The sequence below is a fragment of the Delphinapterus leucas genome, chromosome 7, assembly GCF_059928025.1.
Source record: "Delphinapterus leucas isolate spDelLeu-1000000601 "Yukka" chromosome 7, BTC_Dleu_Yukka2, whole genome shotgun sequence".
Lineage (NCBI taxonomy): Eukaryota > Metazoa > Chordata > Mammalia > Artiodactyla > Monodontidae > Delphinapterus > Delphinapterus leucas.
Window position 1 is genome coordinate 91,524,564 of NC_143135.1, and position 20,447 is coordinate 91,545,010.

Sequence of the window (20,447 nt, forward strand, 5' to 3'; positions counted from 1 at the left end):
ATGTCCCTCAGAGATAGCCAAAAATCATATGAAAAGATGCTCAACATCATTAATTATCAGAGAAATGCAAATCAAAACTACAATGAGGTATTACCTCACATTGGTCAGAATGGCCATCATCAAAATGTCTACAAACAATAAATGCTGGAGAGGCTGTAGAGAAAAGGGAACCCTCTTACACTGTTGGTGGGAATGTAAATTGGTAACAGCCACTATGGAGAACAGTATGGAGGTTCATTAAAAAACTAAACATAGAGCTACCATATGGTCCAGCAATCCCACTCCTAGGTATATATCCAGAGAAAACCATAATTTGAAAAGATAAATGCACCCCAATGTTCATTGCAGCAGTATCTACAATAGCCAGGACAGGTAACCAACCTAAATGTCCATCAATGGATGAATGGATAAAGAAGATGTGGTACATATATACATTGGAATATTACTCAGCCATAAAAAGAACCAAAAAATTCCACTTGCAGCAGCAAGGATGGACCTAGAAATTATCATACTAAGTGAAGTAAGTCAGATGGAAAAAGACAAATATTATATGATATCACTCATATGTGGAATCTAATTTTTTAAAAAAATGATATAAATGAACTTGTTTACAAGACAGAAATAGACTCACAGATTTCAAAAACAAACTTACAGTGACCAAAGGGGAAATGTGGAGGGGAGGGATAAATTAGGAGCTAGGGATTAACATACACACACTACCATATATAAAATAGATAACCAACAAGGACCTACTGTATAGCACAGGGATATTCTGTAATAACCTATATGGGAAAAGAATCTGGAAAAGAATGAATATATGTATATGTATGACTGAATCACTATGCTGTATGCCTGAAACTAACACAACATTGTAAATCAACTGTACTCCAATAAAATTAAAAAAAAAAAGACTCCCCCAACAAAACCCCCCAAACCCAAAAATGTCCCTCAGGCATTGCCAAAGCTTCCCTTCAGGGCAAAATCATAAAGCAATGAGAACTCATATTCACACAAAACCTGTGCACGAATGTTCATAGCAGCTCTATTCATAATTGCCCCAAACTGGATACAGCCCAAATGTTCTTTAGTAAGCCAATTGATAAACAAACTCGTACATCCATACAATGGAATGTTGCTCAGCAATGCAAATGAACAAACTACTGACACACAGCAATATGGACAAATCTCAAGGGCAATACGCTGATGGAAAGAAGCTGGTCTCAAAAGGTCACATAGGGACTTCCCTGGTGGCGCAGTGGTTAAGAATCCACCTGGGTATGCAGGGGACTCGGGTTCGATCCCTGGTCTGGGAAGATCCCACATGCTGTGGAGCAACTAAGCCCGTGAGCAACAGCTACTGAGCCTGTGCTCTAGAACCCACGAGCCACAGCTACTGAGGCCATGCACCACAACTACTGAAGCCTGCACTCCCTAAAGCCCACATGCAGCAACTACTGAGCCTGCGTGCTGCAACTACTGAAGCCCTCATGACTACACCCCATGCTCCGCAACAAGAGAAGCCACTGCAATGAGAAACCCATGCACCACAACGAAGAATAGCCCCCGCTCACGGCAACTAGAGAAAACCCGCACACAGCAACGAAGACCCAACTGCAGCCGAAAAAAAAAAAGATCACATACATGATTCCATTTATGTGACATTTATGGAAAAAAGGTGAAACTATAGCTATGGAGGATAGATCAGTGGTTGCCAAAGGTTAGGGGAGGAGGGAGCATGTTATTACAAAGGGCCAGTGTTTGGGGATGATGAAACTGGTCTCTTTTCTGATTGTGATGGTGCTTACACAAATCTAGACCGTGTCGAAACTCATAGAATTGTACATTAAACAAAGTCAATTTTACTGTATTTTAGTTAAATGAAACAAAACAAAAACAGCATATATACCTGAGGTCTGCTCACACCAGTTCCTGTCTTACCTAAATTTGGTGAATCTAGTTAGAATCAGGATGTACTTGAAAATGAGGTGATTGGAAACAAGACAAAGGTGTAGAATCTGCCCTTGTCTCTCAACATCATGCCTTTCCATGACTCTTGCCTCTAACACTTCCTTTGTTACTCCAATGCCTTATGCAAAATACCAAGGTATGCTTGAACTAAAAAGAGAAACTGTATCCCAATTTCCAAAGAGATGATAGTTAGGGGTAGGTAAGGCTCTCATTCTGGAGTAAAAAATTTTTAAAGAGCCAGTGATTTGCTATTTTTAAAAGGCACACCTGAAACTAAATAAGTTTATTCTATTATTACCTCTCAACACAAATGTCCCATGTGTAAAGAACCCTACTTTAAGAGTGAGGAAATGAGGCTTCATCGAATGCATAATCACAAAAGTAGTAAATGGTGATACCAGGAATCAAGACTTACTGCTCTTTTTATGGTAGTATGTAATCACTGTATCAGGGTTGAAAGAGACGTTTTAATTTTCTAGGAATATCTCATGTCTTATTAAGCTATCTATCCTGAGTCCTCAGCAACCTCACTCTCAGAGTAATACTAAGCCTGGGTTCCAGCGTCTCAGGCATGACCTCCGGCTAGTGGAGAAGATCCCCACCTCTTTAACTTCAGAGTTTGTCTCCTCAATCATTAAGCACCCAGTGTTGGGAAGTGAATCCTGAAAACAAGAATCCTGATAAAACCAAGAATAAACACACCTTAGCCCTGAGTAATCAGATGAAAACTCCGCTCTGGAAGTCCCATGTCAAGAAGAATAAGTTACAGTTCTTCAAAATCTTCCACAATGTCTTTATCATCTGTTAGCCTAGACGCTCCTTTAATTTGGTTGTTATTGGGATCTTTTTAACATAAGAACTTTAGGATATTTGTTTTTATAAAGGAATCAGGAAGCAGAATTGCATAGCTATAATTAATGAAAACCATTGTCAGAAAGAAGGAAACCAGGATGGCTGATTCTGCTTATTATTTTGTTCCTCAGAGCTGCTCCAAGCCCTTTAAATATTTAGGTTAGACTTTTTGCTCTTTTTTCTTTTCTCTTTGACATTAATTTCTTCTTGACTCAAAGAATTGTTCTTGATGGAAGGTTAATTGTTCTGGACGTATGGCCACAGTTTACAAATATGTAGTAAAGATAAAGTTTTTTTTCTGAAAGGAAAAAAATCTCAGTGCCAAGAATAGCTCTGCCTAAAAATCCTCCTATTCTCTATCTAGTAATCTTCCTCTCATCTTTTGAGAATCAAAATGTCATCAGCTGTGTGAAGCAATTCTTTTAAAAAATTATTTATTTATTTGTTTTTTTGTTTATTTATTTATGGCTGTGTTGGGTCTTCATTGCTGTGCATGGGCTTTCTCTAGTTGTGGCAAGCGGGGGCTACTCTTCATTGCAGTGCATGGGCTTCTCATTGTGGTGGCTTCTCTTGTTGCAGAGCACTGGCTCTAGGCATGCGGGTTTCAGTAGTTGTGGCACGTGGTCTCCGTAGTTGTGGCTCACGGGCTCTAGAGTGCAGGCTCAGTAGTTGTGGCGCATGGGCTTAATTGCTCCGCGGCATGTGGGATCTTCCTACACCAGGGCTCAAACCCGTGTCTCCTGCACTGGCAGGCGGATTCTTAACCACTGCACCACCAGGGAAGCCCCCGTGAAGCAATTCTTTAAGGAAAAAAAAAACTTTATTGAGATATATCTTACATAACATACTATTCATCTATTTAAAGTATATAATTCAATGATGTTGGGTACATTACATTATTAATTGTAAAAATTGTGGTTAAATATGACATAAAACTTTAACATTTTCACCATTTTAAAGTGTATAGTACAATGGCATTAATAACATTTATAATCACCACTATCTATTTCCAAAACATTTTCATTGCTCCAAATAGAAACTCTGTGACCATTAAACAATAATTCTCATTTTCCCCTCACGAAGCCATTTTTAACAGTCTGAGGCCAAGTTTGCAGCAATCTCTTTTAGATGCCCATGGAGTTCTACTTATATATCTTTCAAATTATTCACTTTTTGTAATAATAAGTTTACACATTTGTTCCTTTCACTAGATTGGTTTTTATGGGTATATAATCATATCAGCTGCAAATAATAATTGTGTACTTCCTTTCACAATTAATCAGAAATAATTAGTTAAATTAAAATTATTATTAAGATCAGTAAAGAGGGCAAAGAGTATCTTTACCATAAGAACCAGTAGAGTAGATCTTTCTATCCACTTGATTGAATCTAGATAGACAAAAGAATGACAAAATCCAGTCATATAAAATATGAAAAACGGATTCTAAAGTTTATATGGAGAGGCAAAACCCCCAGGGTAGGCAAATCAATATTAAAGAACAGTCAGAGGACTGACACTACCTGACTTCAAGAATTACTATAAAGCTACAGTAATCGAGGCAGTATGATATTATTGGTGAAAGAATGATGAACAAGTCAAGGGAACAGAAAAGAGACTCCAGAAACAGACCCACACAAATAAAGTCAGCTGATGCTTGACAATGGAGCAAAGACAGCCTTTTCAATAACTGGTACTGGAACAACTGGTCACCAATCCATACAAAAACAGTAAATAAATCTAGACCCAGAGCTTACACCCTTTCCAAAAGTTAACTAAAAATGAATCATAGACCTAAATGTAAAATGCAAAACTATAAAACTTCTAGGAGATAACAAAGGAGAAAACCTAACTGACCTTGGGTATGGAGATGACTTTTTAGATATCATACCAAAGGCACAATCCATGAAGGAAATAACTCATAATCTGGACATCTTTAAAATTAAAAGCTTGTGCTCTATGAAAGGCAAGGGAATGAGAAGAAAAGCTGCAGACAGAGAAAGTATTTGCAAAAGATACATCTGACAAAGAACTGTTATCCAAAATATACAAAGAACCCTTTTTTTCCCCTCTAGGATAATTTGGCATATTTTCATGTGGAAAAAAATTAGAAACCACTCGATACATACATAATACACACACACACGGAAACTGACGCATCTACCTGTAGAATCTGAAATATGAGCTTTTAGATAGGGCTGTAGCTGTAGATAGCACATCAGTTCCCACACTGAAAGATTCCCTTATTTATCTCAAAATTGCCGTGGGAAATGCTAGCTGTGCAATACTCACCATCTTCTCCCGAGGGAAGAGTCTACCATTGCTTAAACATGAAATTTATCTTTACTACACACATATCCTTTGCCAAACCCATCTGAAAAGCTATTTATTTGGAAGGTTTATTTGATCAATCTACTTTGTAGCCAAAACAACTTCTAGTCCTGCAGTCAAATTTTGGAGCATATTTTCAAGCAGAACTGGATTCCATACGTTAAAAGATAAATACGAACTAAAACTTAGTAAAACAACCCATAGTAACCACATCAAGATGAAAGTTTCACTGCTAAGCTATGTCAAAATTATACTTATGTAAAAGGCACAAAATACACATATATTAAAAATTTATGGTCAAAATAAACCAGCTAAGCTGTTTAATTTATTCCCTTCTTGTCAACCAAAGAACTTCTCTAGTGTGTAGTACAATTTAGTGGTTAAGACTACAGGTTCTGGAGCCCACCTCCCTGCTTTTGAATCACACTTCCCACCACTTGCTAGCTCTGCATCCCTGGCCAAGTTATTTAACTTTCTCAGGGCCTCAGTTTCACTTTCTGTAGAAGAGGGGAAGCAGTTCTACTAGTTTCATAGGGTTGTTGTGAGGATAAATTAGAAAATACAATTAAAATGGTTAGAACAGCATCAACGCATAGAAAACATTTGCTAATCATTATTGTTAATAATACTATAATTTTTCATTTTATTCCCCAATTTCCATCTAAGTCTTCCAACTTAAAATATAAAATTGTTGTTAAGGGGAGATTGGGTGTGTCTTGCTTTTGTCTCCACATGTCTCCACAGCTAACACAATACAGGGTGCATAGCATGGATTCACTACATATTTTATGGAAGAAGAAAGGGAGGGAAGGAAAAAAAGAGAAATGAAGGAGGAAGGGAGCAAAGGAGGGAAAAAAGAGGAGGGGAAGGGAGGGGAAAGGAGAAGAAAGGAGAGGAGAGAAAATAAAGGAGTAAAACTGAAAATGTATAGTCAGGAGTAGAAAACCAATAGTAATATGGCATGAGTTCATGTTTGGTAGTAGAACTCTCTTAATAATTTCACAGGTAACTTGATTGTTCTTTATCTAAATCTACTTATTTAATACTTTTGATATATATGTACGATCACAACTGTTTGAATACATTACAAGTGTGCTTTCTGGTTAACTTTCCAAATATTTTAAAGCATTTAGTTCATTTGGTTTATACACACACATTGAAAGGTATGAGGAGAAACACAGAATGAAGCATAAATTCATGTACACAGGCTAATTCAAAGTTAAGCTTTTAGACTTGTTTACCCTAAAACCCACTTCCGGCTTTCCGACCAATACAGAGGTGCCTGAAGGCTGGTTGGATTGGTGAGGACTGAGGCAGCTTCTGGAATTTCTGAGCAGCTCTAGTCAGTACAAGATTGCTCCAGTAGTCTTCAGTTACATGGACAGTCTGCTGTGGCAAACAGATGTCTCACTATTGGATCCTCCAACCTGGCTCAGTGACCATATTATTGGGTTTGCCTTTGAGTACTTTGCCAACAGTCAGTTTCATGACCGCTCTGACAACGTCTGCTTTATCAGCCCTGAAGTCAACCAGTTCATCAAGTGCACGGGCAACCCAGTTATTTTAAAAAAAAATTTCATAGGTAGATATTAACCAAACCATTAGGTGTTTAATTTGTTAATTTAAATATGCTATGATCTTAACAAGAAGTAACAAAATTGTTATTCTATTTAAGAGAAAAAAATTTTTTGGAAGCAATTATTTACCAGATAGTGAAATTATGATCATACATGATAATAAAAAAGGATGACAATAATGTAATAAAATGTAAAAATAAATTCAAAACATGTAATTATCCTGCTAATTTAACTAAATCTAATTAGAATGAATTTGGGTAGTCTAAGTGATCTAGTTTGGCTGACCAGATTTTTCCTTAATAAAATAGTCGATTTCTCTCTTCACTTTGTACCTGATAAACTTAGTACAAATATACTTGTTTATAATTTGAAGTGATGTATTTTCATGATTTCCCGGTAGTGCTAATTCCTATAGAACAAATATTTTCTCAAAATATTTCTCCAATATTTTCTCAAAATTGATAGTGTATTTTTATCCACTAAATAAACATTTTCTTGTTTAAAAAAATAGAATTGAATACTTAGATAATGAAAGTTTGGAGAACCGCCTAAGATTAGAAGCAATAGAATTATGTCACAAAGGAATTTTTCAGTGGTTTAACTATAAATTTAAATACTTTTAAAAATGTCAGGATATGAACTGATAAAATATTTTCTGCAAAATTGAGAGACTAAATGTTAAGATGTTTGTTATATAAAGAATTGATGTCAACCGAGAAATTTAAAAAACTTTGAAATCAAAATTAAAAAATCAACAAAGGAAATAAACCATATTGAAGAGAAGAGATATATTAGTAAAACCAGTGTTTGAGGGAAAATAAAGTTGAAACACACTAGTATTAAAATAAATGTAATTTAAAACAATAGTACGTCTCCATTTTCACCTGTCACATTTGCAAATAATTTATTTTATTTTTTAACATCTTTATTGGAGTATAATTGCTTTACAATGGTGTGTTAGTTTCTCTTTATAAGAAAGTGAATCAGCTATACATATATATATATATATATATATATATATATCCCCATATCGCCTCCCTCTTGCATCTCCCTCCCACCCTCCCTATCCCACCCCTCTAGGTGGTCACAAAGCACCAAGCTGATCTCCCTCAGCTATATGGCTGCTTCCCACTAGCTATCTATTTTACATTTGGTAATGTATATATGTCAATGATACTCACTTTGTCCCAGCTTACCCTTCCCTGTCCCCGTGTCCTCAAGTCCATTCTCTACGACCGCTTCTTTATTCCTGTCCTGCCCTTGCAAATAGTTTTAATGACAATGTTTTATAATTTAACCACCAGTATTTAAAGTGATGAATTTTGTAAGGGAGACTTAATTGAGATATCCAACTCCTTTCTCTTGGTGAGCAGACAGCTATCCAAACTCCTCAGTCAGAAAATGGATTTTGTATGACTCTTTTATTCAGGCAACGATCCAATTATTAGAATATGATATATGTGATGTTATATAATTGTTTTGGCATAACTAAATATCTTGTTCCAGAAAAATCTTTGACTATAGTTATGACAGGGGAAATAAGACACCTGGGCTTCAAGCCTTTCTGTATAAATATTAAACAGCAGTCGACTTAAAAAGCAAAACAAAGCAAAACACAAACAAGCCAATTAAGAAACAAATAGGGGTGGTTTCCAGACCCAGCTTCACCTATGTCATTTTAGGCCATGGCTAAATGTACTTCCATGGAGCTTGAGAGATTCCTGGGACCTGAACAGACTTAAATTGGTAGTAATATTTCCTCCAATTACCTCATTGTCCAGGTGAATTCATGGCATTCATTGTCAGCTAAACAAACTTTGGATATGACTAAATATGTCTCTCAGTACTCTTGTTAAGGAGCATTATACATAACTCTTACACTTTGCTGCAATGATAAAAGAGACACTGGTGTGGCATGACAGCTAGTCTTACATATTGCTGGTGGCAATATAAACTCTTGAGAATATATTTGACAGTCAAGAAGAATAAAAATGTTTATATTTATACTTTGGTTGATTGATAACTTAATTCAATAATATATGATCTGGTACTTCCATCCCTAGGAATCCATCATAAGGAAGTAATCCATCATAAGGAAGTAATCTTGTACATGAAAAGTTGGAAAATATCCAAATGTGATGTAAAATGGAGATGAATAGCTATAATCCAATTGTCCAATATCATTGGCCACACAACCCATTTTACATCCTCTTGATGGAGTATCATGTAATCATTAAAAATGATCATGAAACGTATGTAACAATATTAAAACGTTTATAAACCATGGTATTATCTGCGAAAAAGTATTAGAACTATATTTTTAGTATGATTACAACTAGATAAAATATATGTATAGAAGGAAAAAAAAGGACATAATAATTAAAAAATACTATAAAGATAGCAAAGCTTATGTAGGATCATATTTTTAAAAATATGCTGTTTTCCATATTGTCTATAATATGGCTATATGATTTGCATAAAGAAAAATAGGCCAGATAAGGAGATGGTGAAGGGAAACACAAAAATCCAATCATCAAATAGTATATAATTATTCTATATATTTAATTTTTAAGCCAATGACTTCTAGAAGAAATCATCAGCTGGCAGCACAGGAAGTCACATTTCATGGAAATTGATCCTGTGATTCCAAAACTGAAAACTGGTTAGAATCCATTTTTGATATGTGATTGCATCTACTGAAATGTATGTAAACTAAACCATAATAATTTATGTTGAAAAACAAGCCATATTATTTGCTGATAATATAACCCTTTTCTCTTAGTACTTCAGTTCTTGTTCAGCTTGAGAAACCCTATCTCTCTGAATCATTGGAACACCTTCAGAAAGTCCTTCTACCCAGAAGCACCACTGGATCCAGAATTTTCACCAACAGAGACTGAGCTGAGAATAAAGGGGATCATGGAGAAGCTAGACCAGCTGATCCCACCCAGACCCTTCTCCCACGTGAGCTCCACCACCAGCGCCACACACAGCAAAGCCACCCTTCTCAGCCCTCAAGACACATACTGCAGGGAGGATCAGCTAGACGTCCTGCTGGAGGTGAGGGACCACTTGGGACGCAGGAAGGAATATGGCAGGGATTTCCTGAGGGCCAGGATGTCCTCCCCAGCTCTGAAGGCAGGCACTTCGGGAAAGGTGACAGACTTCAACAATGGCACCTACCTCGTCAGCTTCACCCTGCTCTGGGAGGGCCGGGTGTCTCTGTCTGTCCTGCTCATCCTCCTCAGTGAAGGGGTGTTGGCTCTCTGGAGGGCAAGGAACCAAGGCTATGACAGGGTGATCTTCACAGACCAGTTTGCCAATGGCACCTCCCATGTCAATACTGATCACGCCCTGGTTTTAAATTCAAGTGCTGAACTGTGCGAGAACCTGAACTATCGTGACCAGTAAGCCTTCTACTGCGTGAAGCCTCCATGTGTTCCCTGTGAGGCACTGACCCACGTGACCACCAGGAATGCAAATATTTCCTATCTTAGAGAGAAAGAATGGATCATTTTCCGCAGGTAAACGGGCCTTCAAACACAATCATCAATACAAAGAGGGAGACTTAGTTTCAGAACAACACTGCCTAATAACTTCTCTTAATCAAGCTCCCTTATGTTGACTAGTTTATAATCAGAGATTCAGTGCAGATGGTAATATATTCACAGGGTCCCATACAGGTCACCTCTACAACTGTGGTTTTATTCATCCTGAACTATTTGCTAAAAGGAGTACAACCAATGAAGCAATTCATGTAGGTCTATAGTTCTCCAGAGTTTGTAATACTTCCAGATTCAGGAATTTTCTGGAGACCAGTATTTTCTATAATGTGTTCCATGGAATACCAATCCTATAGAGTGTTAATGGATGCTATGCAAAAATAATAAAAAAGAACAACAACAACAACAAAAAACCCCAAAACAAACAACAAACCCAAGGGGAAGGAATGCTATCATTATTTAGTCTACCTCACCCTTTACATCAAATGAATCACCAAATCCTGTGAATTGTACCTCCCAAGTATCTCCTGAACCAAGCCATTTCACTCTATTGCTGTTGCCTCTATCCTTGTATAAACTATCATCCTACCTCAATTAGATTATTACAACAATCTCCAGAGATGTTTCCTTGCTCACAGCCTTGTTTCCTTCCTATCCACTCCACACCCAGACTAATGTTTTACTTGCTCAAAACAATATGATCCCATTGCTCTAAGGATGAAATTCAAACTCTTTAATATGTTTACAAGGACTTACCTAGCTCTGAAGCCCCTTATCTCACCTTTCTGCTGTCTTGCTCTCTGTCAAATTGAACTCCTTTAATTTCACAAACGGACTGTGGTGTCTCTCAGCTCTGGCATTTCACAAGCCTTCATCTAAACACCATTTCCTCTGTGTTTGGGTAAAATGCTAGTCCCATACTCTTCCACTGAATTCTATTCTTCCCCAATCATAATACTCATTACACTATTAAATTTCAGATATATATTTTATACCCTCTGTTAAATTGTAAGCTCTGTGAGGCAATAACTGTAACTATTTTTTTCACCATTCATTCATTCAATTTATAAATAGCACATTTTATATTCCAGACACAGCTCTAGGGGTTGATAATTTAACATTGTAGTTGGGTAGAAAGACAACAAACCAATAAACAAATAGATTTGTAGTATAAAGTCGTCAGAATAAGAAGAGATCTGAATGTGATGGTGAATGCTATTTTAAAAGTGTGGTCAGGTAAGACCTGTCTTGAGCACCAATCTGAGGATGGGTCACTTGAACAGTAACCTGAATGAAATGAAGAAGAGAGTCTTGTGAATTATGGGGGGAACACTATTTCAGGAAGAGGAATAGAACCTGAAGCAATGGCATGCTAGAATATTCCAGGAACCATGAGGAGGACCAGGGAGGCTGGAATGCAATAAGAGAGGGAGAAAGGAGGTCAGGCGAGTAGGCAGAGCCTTAGAGTATCCCTTAACTTTAGTCTCTATTCCTTCAAGTGGGATGGAACACAAATCATTTCCCAAAATTACTTGACTGTGGACCACTTATTTATTTATGTATTTATTGGCTGCACTGCGCGGCATGCAGGATCTTAGTTCCCCAACCAGGGATCAAACCTGTGCTCCCTGCATTGGGAGCACAGAGTCCTAACCACTGGACTGCCATGGAAGTCCTGGACCACCTATTTAATGGATCATTTTCAGGGATTGTGGTTACATAGTCGGTAAATGCTGCTGTAGAAAGGCCTTGGTTTTCGAGAAGAGCAAGTTGGATATCACAATATCCTGGAAATTCAAGTTCAAACCCAATTCAAACATTATGATGACACAAGGGGAGGGGGTAGGATACAACAGACTTTGCCTGGCTACAGGATTGCCTTTCCACTCCTAGGTCACCTTTACTTCTTTTTGTTTTCTTGGTCAAGGTGTGAAAAAACCCATTTATCCTATGGCTCAGCCAAAAGAGGCTGGACTTTTTCAAATAAATATTTTACTGAAAACTAAAGGAGACATAATCATGGAGACATAAAGGCCTAAATAATTGCAAAGACAGAGACCTCCCTGTCTTGAAGGTCTCAGAACCATGTCTTAACGCTATGGGCAGAGACTACCTGTGCTGATTCCATATTCCATGTTGGCCACATCTGCTCCCTCTTGAGATGGTCCTCCTTGCAGCTTGGGTTGGAGGAGCTCTCCTTGCACACTCTCCTGGCTGCTCTCAGGAAATGCTAAGTCCCTGGTCTGGCAGATCTGCAGATCTGTATTTTGGGTCTAATCATGCTTCTCAAGTAAGCTATGTTCCTGACAATAATCTGCCTGACCCCATTTTACTTCCCAAAAGACACATTTACTTCCTGGATCCCCTGCTCTATACAAACCATCTATTCTCCCCTGCCTCCATACCCCCCCTGCCTGTCCCCCCCCCCACCAATGCATGGAAGTAGATATCTCAATCTTCTCAAAGGTGATTTAGTGCCCACACAAGGAACAGTTGGCTTCATTGGTGATTCTGGATCCAAGAACTCTCACGGATCATTCTATCACTAAGCTCTAGTGCCCCTTCTTAGGCCCACGCCAGGTTCTGTGGCATCTTTCTTTCCCACAAGTCCAGGGACTAAGCCTGTTTCTCTTTCACTTGTCACAAAGTAAATACATTTTCCTACCAGGGTTCTCTCTCCCAACCCTAACTGCAGAGTCAATCAGATGCTACCTCCTCAGACACTCACTTCTTCAAAGTTAAAAAAGTCTTTTTTCTTCTTAATTTAAGAGTTTTATTGAAAATCATGATAGGAAAATAAACAAGGGGTATCACATGAGAACACATCACACAGGCAACAAGTTGTTGACAATTCTTTCCGTTTCTGTTATGTTTCTAATACTATGGACCCCTTCTGAAATGTGATACACAAGCACACTCAATACTAAGACAAGACACATTGAAATGATTGCCTTTATACCACGAGTATATTTTTTTTTGTTTTTTTTGTTTTTTTGTTTTTTTGTGTGTGTTTTTTGCGGTACGCAGGCCTCTCACTGCTGTGGCCTCTCCTGTTGCAGAGCACAGGCTCCGGATGCGCAGGCTCAGCGGCCATGGCTCACGGGCCCAGCTGCTCCGCGGCATGTGGGATCTTCCCGGGCTGGGGCACGAACCTGTGTCCCCTGCAAAGGTGGGCGGACTCTCAACCACTGCGCCACCAGGGAAGCCCCATGAGTACATATTTTTAATCCTAATTTTAAGGTCCCATCAAAGTTTGGCTTTGGTAACCAAATTTACGAGGTAGCTGGCTATTGGTCTCTTTTGTCAACTTCAACCTTACCTGGAATGGATGTAGAAGAATCAATGTTTCAAGTTTTAAAGTTCAAGTTTTCCACTGAGACAAATTTTAATTTGTGCCAAATAGAGGTCTGATAGGCGCCTCAGTAAGATACTCTGGAGCGACTATGGTTGGCCAGTGTCGGTAGCGTCTAGTAAGTGGCAGTCAGAACTGGAATCCTATCCCCTATTCTAAAGTCGGTAGGCTGTAGCACAGTCTCCCATGACTCCATCGCTCTATGCAGCCATCACTGTCCAGATACCCCAGCCTCTCTGCTTTCCAGCCCTCAGATGCCCTTGATAAAGAAAATATTTTTCACTTGACCTAAAAAAATCCTTTCCTGGGATTCCAGCAATCCCTCTCAATTTTTGAAAATGTGTCCTTTGTCCCTCCTGGAGATCTCTGTGGCTCTGGGCCTGGAAGTCCTTCCTTCCCCCAGATGGATTTCATTCTGATGAAATGAATTTGACTGATCAGTAAAGTGACCATCTTAATTGGTAAGACCTATACCTTGAGGTGAAACTCACTGTGCCAGGGCCTTGAAATATTATAGTGAATAAGATTTGACCTACTTATTCACTATAATATTTCAAGGCCCTGGCACAGTGAGCTCTCAAGGAGATAACAGAGAACAGAAAATAGACTCCTGGGGGGATTTGTGAAGGAGAGTGCAGGGAGGAGAGGCTGGAGAAGTAGATACTCGTAGGAAGTGTTATGCCAGTTGAGGACCTTGGTCCTTATCCTGCAGGTTGATGATGGAAAGTTATGGAAAGATTTGGTGTGGGGGAATAAAACAGGCAGCACAGAGGATGTATTTAGGTGGGATAACCCAAAGGCGCAGAAAGGCAATATTATAACAATCTAGGACATAGTTCTCAAAGTAATGTCCTTGTATCAGCAGCCTCAGCATCACTTGAGAGTTTGTTGGAAACCCAAATTTGTGGGCCCCGCCCCAGAACTAATTTTTTCTAGCTTTATTGAGGTATGATTGATAAATAAAAATTGTATATATTGAAGGTGTACAACATGATGTTTTGATACACATGTACGTTGTAGAACAATTACTAAAATCAAGCTGATTAACATATCCATCACCTCACATAATTTGCATTTTTGTGTGTGTGGTGAGAACTCTTAATATCTACTTTCTTAGCAGATTTCAAGTATGCAATACATTATTATTAACTATACTCACCATGCTGTACATTAGATCCCCAGAACTTAGTCATCTTCTAACTGAAAGTTTGTACCCTTTAACCAACATCTCCCCACTTCCCCAACCTTCAACTCTTGGCAACCACCATTCTGTTTCTACTCTCTGAGTTCAGATTTTGTAGATTCCACATAAAAGTGAGATCATGCAGTATTTGTCTTTCTATATCTGGCTTATTTCATTTAGCAAAATGTCCTCCAAGGTCATCCATATTGTTGCAAATGGCAGGACTTTCTTAAGGCTATGGTACATATAAACCATATTTTTCTCTACCCACTTATCCATTGATAGACACTTAGGTTGTTCCCATATCATGGCTATTGCGAATAATGCTGCTATGACCATGGAAATACAGAGATCTCTTCAAGTGCCCAGAACTATCGAATCAGAAGCTCTGAAGAGGAAATCCAGCAATCTGAGTTGTAACAAGCACTCTAGATGATTTTGATGCACGGTCGAGTTAGAGAAGTACCTGCCTAGGAAAATGTCCATGAAGAACTGAATTACTACGAGTGGTAAATGTGGAAAGGGTGGCTTGTGGTAGAAAATCATTTGGAAGGTAAAATCAAAGAGATATATATTTGATTAATTGCACAAAGAAGGTGAGTGACTCTCTGGATCTCTGCATTCTTGTCATCAGTAGGAGAACAGTTTTATAGAATCTTGGACCGTCTGTTTCCTGCAAAATATCTAAAATATATCAAAATAAAGAAAAAAGTATTTGTAGAGAGTTGAGAGTGGTTTGATCCCTCTAAGTCCCCCATGATTCATTGTTACTTTAATGTCTGGACAGCTATCAGGCTATTTTACTTTCCCATTTCTTGAAGGTCCAACATGGGGCTTGAAATAATGAAGGACTTTACCTCCATTGAGGTCTTGCCATGTAACAAGTCTATTGTGTTCATAATTTATCCATTTAAAGGACATTCTTACTTTAAGAGCTATTTCTTGAACATTAACCTTTTCAATCTTTCATTTCCTGAAATAAATAGTATTAATCATCTTGGGTTTTGCAGAAGGGGTTTTATTCTTGGAAATATTTTCATATCAATTTAAACCAATTTTCATCTTGAGTCAGATATAAAAGGCTAGGTAACCCTTCATTTCAGCTGCCTTCTCTCAAAATGTACAGGTTATTTGTACTTGTATTTCAATTTGGGATTTGTTCCTGAAAAGCCAATAATTGGATACTGGTGAAAATGTCTCAAATGAACTACAGAGCTAGAAAATCTCTCTTTCAGCCAAACCATCTCAGTTAAAGTTCTATGAACTAGCAATTCCTGTGAATATTTTAAATTTTATCACATAAACTTCAGTGGGCAATACAAAGCCATCTCATTTATCAAAGTGATGTTTCTGCTATCCTGAAAGTAAAGTCAACTTCAGGAAAGCAAATTACTTCTGTTTTAACAGTCAACGGGGTATGCATTTATCCATTGCCCTTTTCTCATATATTTAGCACATGTTTATTGAGGACCTACTATAGGCAAAGAACTTTGCTAAATCCTGTGGAGATATAAATGGATCAGGAAACCAGACCTAAAGCTCACAGTCTATGGGAAAGACAGATCCCTTCTCTGCCATGGCAACCATTGTCCATACCCAGCATTTACACCAAAGAAAGTTCTTTGACCCTTGAAGCCACTTGAGTCCTCTTAACACCCCTGTGGTGTCTCTCTTGCCTGGACAGTAATTTCTAGTAAAGTCAGGCAGTTTCTTATAAGACAGTGCCAGACTTATTTTAGGAGCCTTTTATAAACCTGATATAATTCGATATGGATAAACTTAAGTCCCTAAACATATACCCCAAATCTGAACAATGTAGGTAGATGACAAAAAGATGTGTTTTTAAAGTGGCAAAATAAAAAATGGCCTGAGCCACACATGGATGGAAAGCTTGATACGAGTCAGTGAATTCAGCTTAGGGCACTTCAAAGTGGAATATCCAGAATAAGCAGATAATGTTTCTCTCTTTTTCTGCACTAATCAGACCACACAGAATATTAAGTTCAGTTCTGGGCACAAGAGAGAAACATTGAAGGAGTTTTCCTATTAACTAGAAAACATGGTTCTGATACATACAAAATAAACAACGTGTAATAGTCATTTTGTAAAGGTGTTCAAGCTTTCTCCATGGATAAGGAGTTTGAGGAGGAGAAGATGTCCAGTCCCCCCTGGCCAGTGTCATGGGTATGATATTCAGCTGGGCTACCGAGTCCTGCTCTTTTGCCACCACACATTTCCCCCTGATTTTGGCTAGCTGTCTCACAACTGAGTGACATTAGGGACAAGATGAAGCCCCGGGAAACATTGCAAATGCACAAAGAAAAAAATTTAACCCCAGTCTAGGAAATACCATTCATTATTGGGATTATTCAAAAGTGAGAAATTTTAATTCATCCCTTAACATGAACTTATTAAATAAATATTTGGGAAGAGAGGATGGCAGAGACAGAGAAGGGTGGAGGGAAAAGGGGAAAAAGAGGAAAGTGTTTCTGAAATAATTTGTGATAATAAAAGTTGCTGACTGTGGGAGTTTTTATTGCCAGAGAATGAGAACATAGAAGCAAAATGTCAGCTTGGCAAGAAGACGACTTTTCCCAGCGGTAGCGGTTATACTGTAAAAAGAAGGTGGATTGCAGCATTTTGCAAACAGATCGAGTTAAATGAAACAAAAAATATAAATGACTGCTTGAAGAGAAAACTTACTTACCTCATGGGAGATTCAACACTGCGTCAGTGGATTCACTACTTACCAAAAGTGGTTAAAAAGTATGTATTTTATTTTTATTTTGAAACTATAGTTGCCTTCAGAGGTTATTTTTATAGTAGAATTCTTTGCTTCCCTTTTCTGATGTTTATTATTTTTCAAAATTTGCCAAATATTTGGATTTGGGCTTTTAATAAAAAGTTAAATTTTATTTTCTTCATTCACAAATATTAACATTTTCTTCCTCTTTCTCTATGCTGATAATAAGTTCAAAATTTTGCTAAGATTTGAATGCATCTGTTAAAGTTCCCTTCCTCCCACAGGCAGCAGTGCTCTTAGAGTTAGAAGTGACCTTGGCTAGAATTTTACAAATACGTGCATTAAAAATGATATCATTATTTTCCTTTTGCTAAAAGATTTATTGATTTTTTTTCCCATCAGCCTTAAAATGTTTTGATCATCATGGAGCTGGGATCTTTAAAACACATGTGCTTCTGGATGCTGAAAGACATATTTTGATTCAGTGGAAAAAGCATGGTCATCCATTTATTACCAAAAATCTGTTCTCAGTGAAGGATGAAAATTATATCCTATGGGAAATTGACTGGGTAGCAGGAGACAATGACACAGCCATTGTCATCACTCTCGGTCAGCACTTCAGGCCCCTCCCCATCAAAATCTTTATCCGCAGGGCCCTCAATGTTCAAAAGGCCATTGAACATCTATTCTTGTGAAGCCCAGAGATCCTGAAAACTGAAAACTCCAGGGGGATGTCTCAAAATGCAGAGATGTTTAGTGACTTTGAAAACTGAAAACACCAGGGGGATGTCTCAAAATGCAGAGATGTTTAGTGACTTTGAAAACTGAAAACACCAGGGGGATGTCTCAAAATGCAGAGATGTTTAGTGACTTTGAAAACTGAAAACACCAGGGGGATGTCTCAAAATGCAGAGATGTTTAGTGACTTTCATGGTTATATTCAGAATCTTATCATGAGGGATGTTTTTGTGGATCTCAACGTGGGTATTATTGATGCCTGGGACATGACTATTGCATATAACACTGATAATGTTCATCCACCTGATTATGTGATTGGAAATCAGATTAACATGTTCTTAAACTACATTTGCTAGAGGAAAAATACAAAAAAAGCCAGTACCAGCCATTCTCTATAGATGACCTCACTTATACTGCAAGGATGGTTTAATGAAATCCAAGGTAGGAGGAAAGAAAATAAAAATAATTTCTGTTAAAATATAAATTACATAAAATTACATAAAATTACGTAACATAAAAATTACCATTTACGTAACATAAAAATTACCATTTAAACCATTTTAAGTGTACAATTCAGTGGCACTAACGACATTCACAATATTGTGCAACCACCATCTTGATCTATCCCCAGAATTTTTCATCATCCCAAACAGAAACTTCGTATCCATTGAACAATAATTCCCCTCCCCCCAGGCAACCACCATTCTACTTTCTGTCTTTATGAATTAAACCATTCTAGGTAGCTCATATAAGTGGAATTGTATAGTATTTATTCTTTGTACTGGCTTATTCCACTTAGTATAATGTCTTTAAGGTTCATCCATGTTGTAGCATATGTCAGAATTCCCTTCCTTTTTTAAAGCTGAATAATGTTCCATTGTATTATGTGTATATCACATTTTGTTTATCCATTCATCTGTTGATGGACACTTGGGTTGTTTCCATCTTTTGGATATTGTGAATAATGCTACTATGAAGAGGAAACCAAATTTGAAAGATTGTTTCCAGTACTGAGTATGATGACAGAACAGCAAAACATCATCATTCATAGTTTGATTTTAAGAAATGTAAGGCCTGGAAAGGAGCAGTCTAAATGATTCAAGTTTACAGAAAATGTGAAATGTAGGAGAAAACTTAGTGAAATCATAAAAACAGTCTTTGTGCTTAAGATAATTATTTGAAATTTGGTAAACAGTTTTTCTCTAGATTTCAGTAAGAATCAGAGATCACAGTCCAAACCCACAAACTCATTGAGACAAACCAACTAGTATTATGTCAATGTACAGACCCTACAACCCTGGTTCTAGCTGATCTTAAAAGTATGAGATGAGATCCCCTCCAGAGGACCTCAAACGACTTTATAAGCTTTGTCTCTAAACTGTCCTCTCAGAATAAAAGTATCCTCCATTTCTATTAATATACTTGAGGTCACATGAGTGGAAATATTGTTACTCCAGGGTGATTTCTTTGTTTGGACTGTGTTTCTTAGGGAGAGGAAGTGAAATTATAGTACTGTAACATCAGTATAAAGGTCAATCCATACAGCTTAGGACAAGGCTCCTCTAAATAAGGACACACACATTAGAAATCTTTTCTTTTGGTTCTAATTCTTCACATAGGAAACTTTCAAAATAAACCTAATCGTTCTTCCAATCATTGCACTCTTAAATGTTTATATGACTTATCATTGTCCCACCAAAGTTACTTTAAGTTCGTTTAACCTAGTTCTGAGTTGATAGAGTTTCCAGTTTTGTTACCAAAACACTGAAGTGTGTCTGTGTCATTCCACAGCATGTTTCTACCCCATTTCTCTCCTCAACAAATTGAATGCTCTAATTTAAATGTGATAAATCAGCATCGAAAAATGAGGGTCTATTACTTCACTTGTTCTAAAGCTGAACTGTACAATATTATAGCCATTAGTCACATGTGGCTGTTTAAATTAAAATTAAATTAAATTAAAAATCATTTCCTTGGTTGCACTAATCATATTTCATGTTCAGTAGCCACATGTGGCTAGTGGCACTGTACTGACAGCACAATATTTACTTACATTTGTTTCTGGAGACTATTTTTTAACGTTTTGTTGTAGTATTTGAATGTGTTTTTAATAATAAGGCCAATGATATATTGTAGTTTTTTACGGTGAGTAAAAGAATTATTAAATGTTGCTAAGTGTCAAACTCTTGACTTTTAAGCCAT

General features: G+C 37.5%; 1 protein-coding gene across 1 annotated transcript in view; it reads left to right on the forward strand.

Moving 5' to 3' along the window:
* LOC111166939 (NXPE family member 2-like) overlaps positions 1-19,559 on the forward strand; it is a 32,204-nt gene extending 12,645 nt beyond the window's left edge. Inside the window, 5 exon segments of the mRNA XM_089915555.1 lie at positions 9,517-10,250; positions 15,586-15,655; positions 17,316-17,529; positions 17,910-18,212; positions 18,369-19,559. Coding sequence (XP_089771681.1) covers positions 9,517-10,250; positions 15,586-15,655; positions 17,316-17,529; positions 17,910-18,212; positions 18,369-18,601 — 1,554 coding nt within the window. The 3' untranslated portion in view covers positions 18,602-19,559.
* Positions 19,560-20,447: the final 888 nt, after the last annotated feature.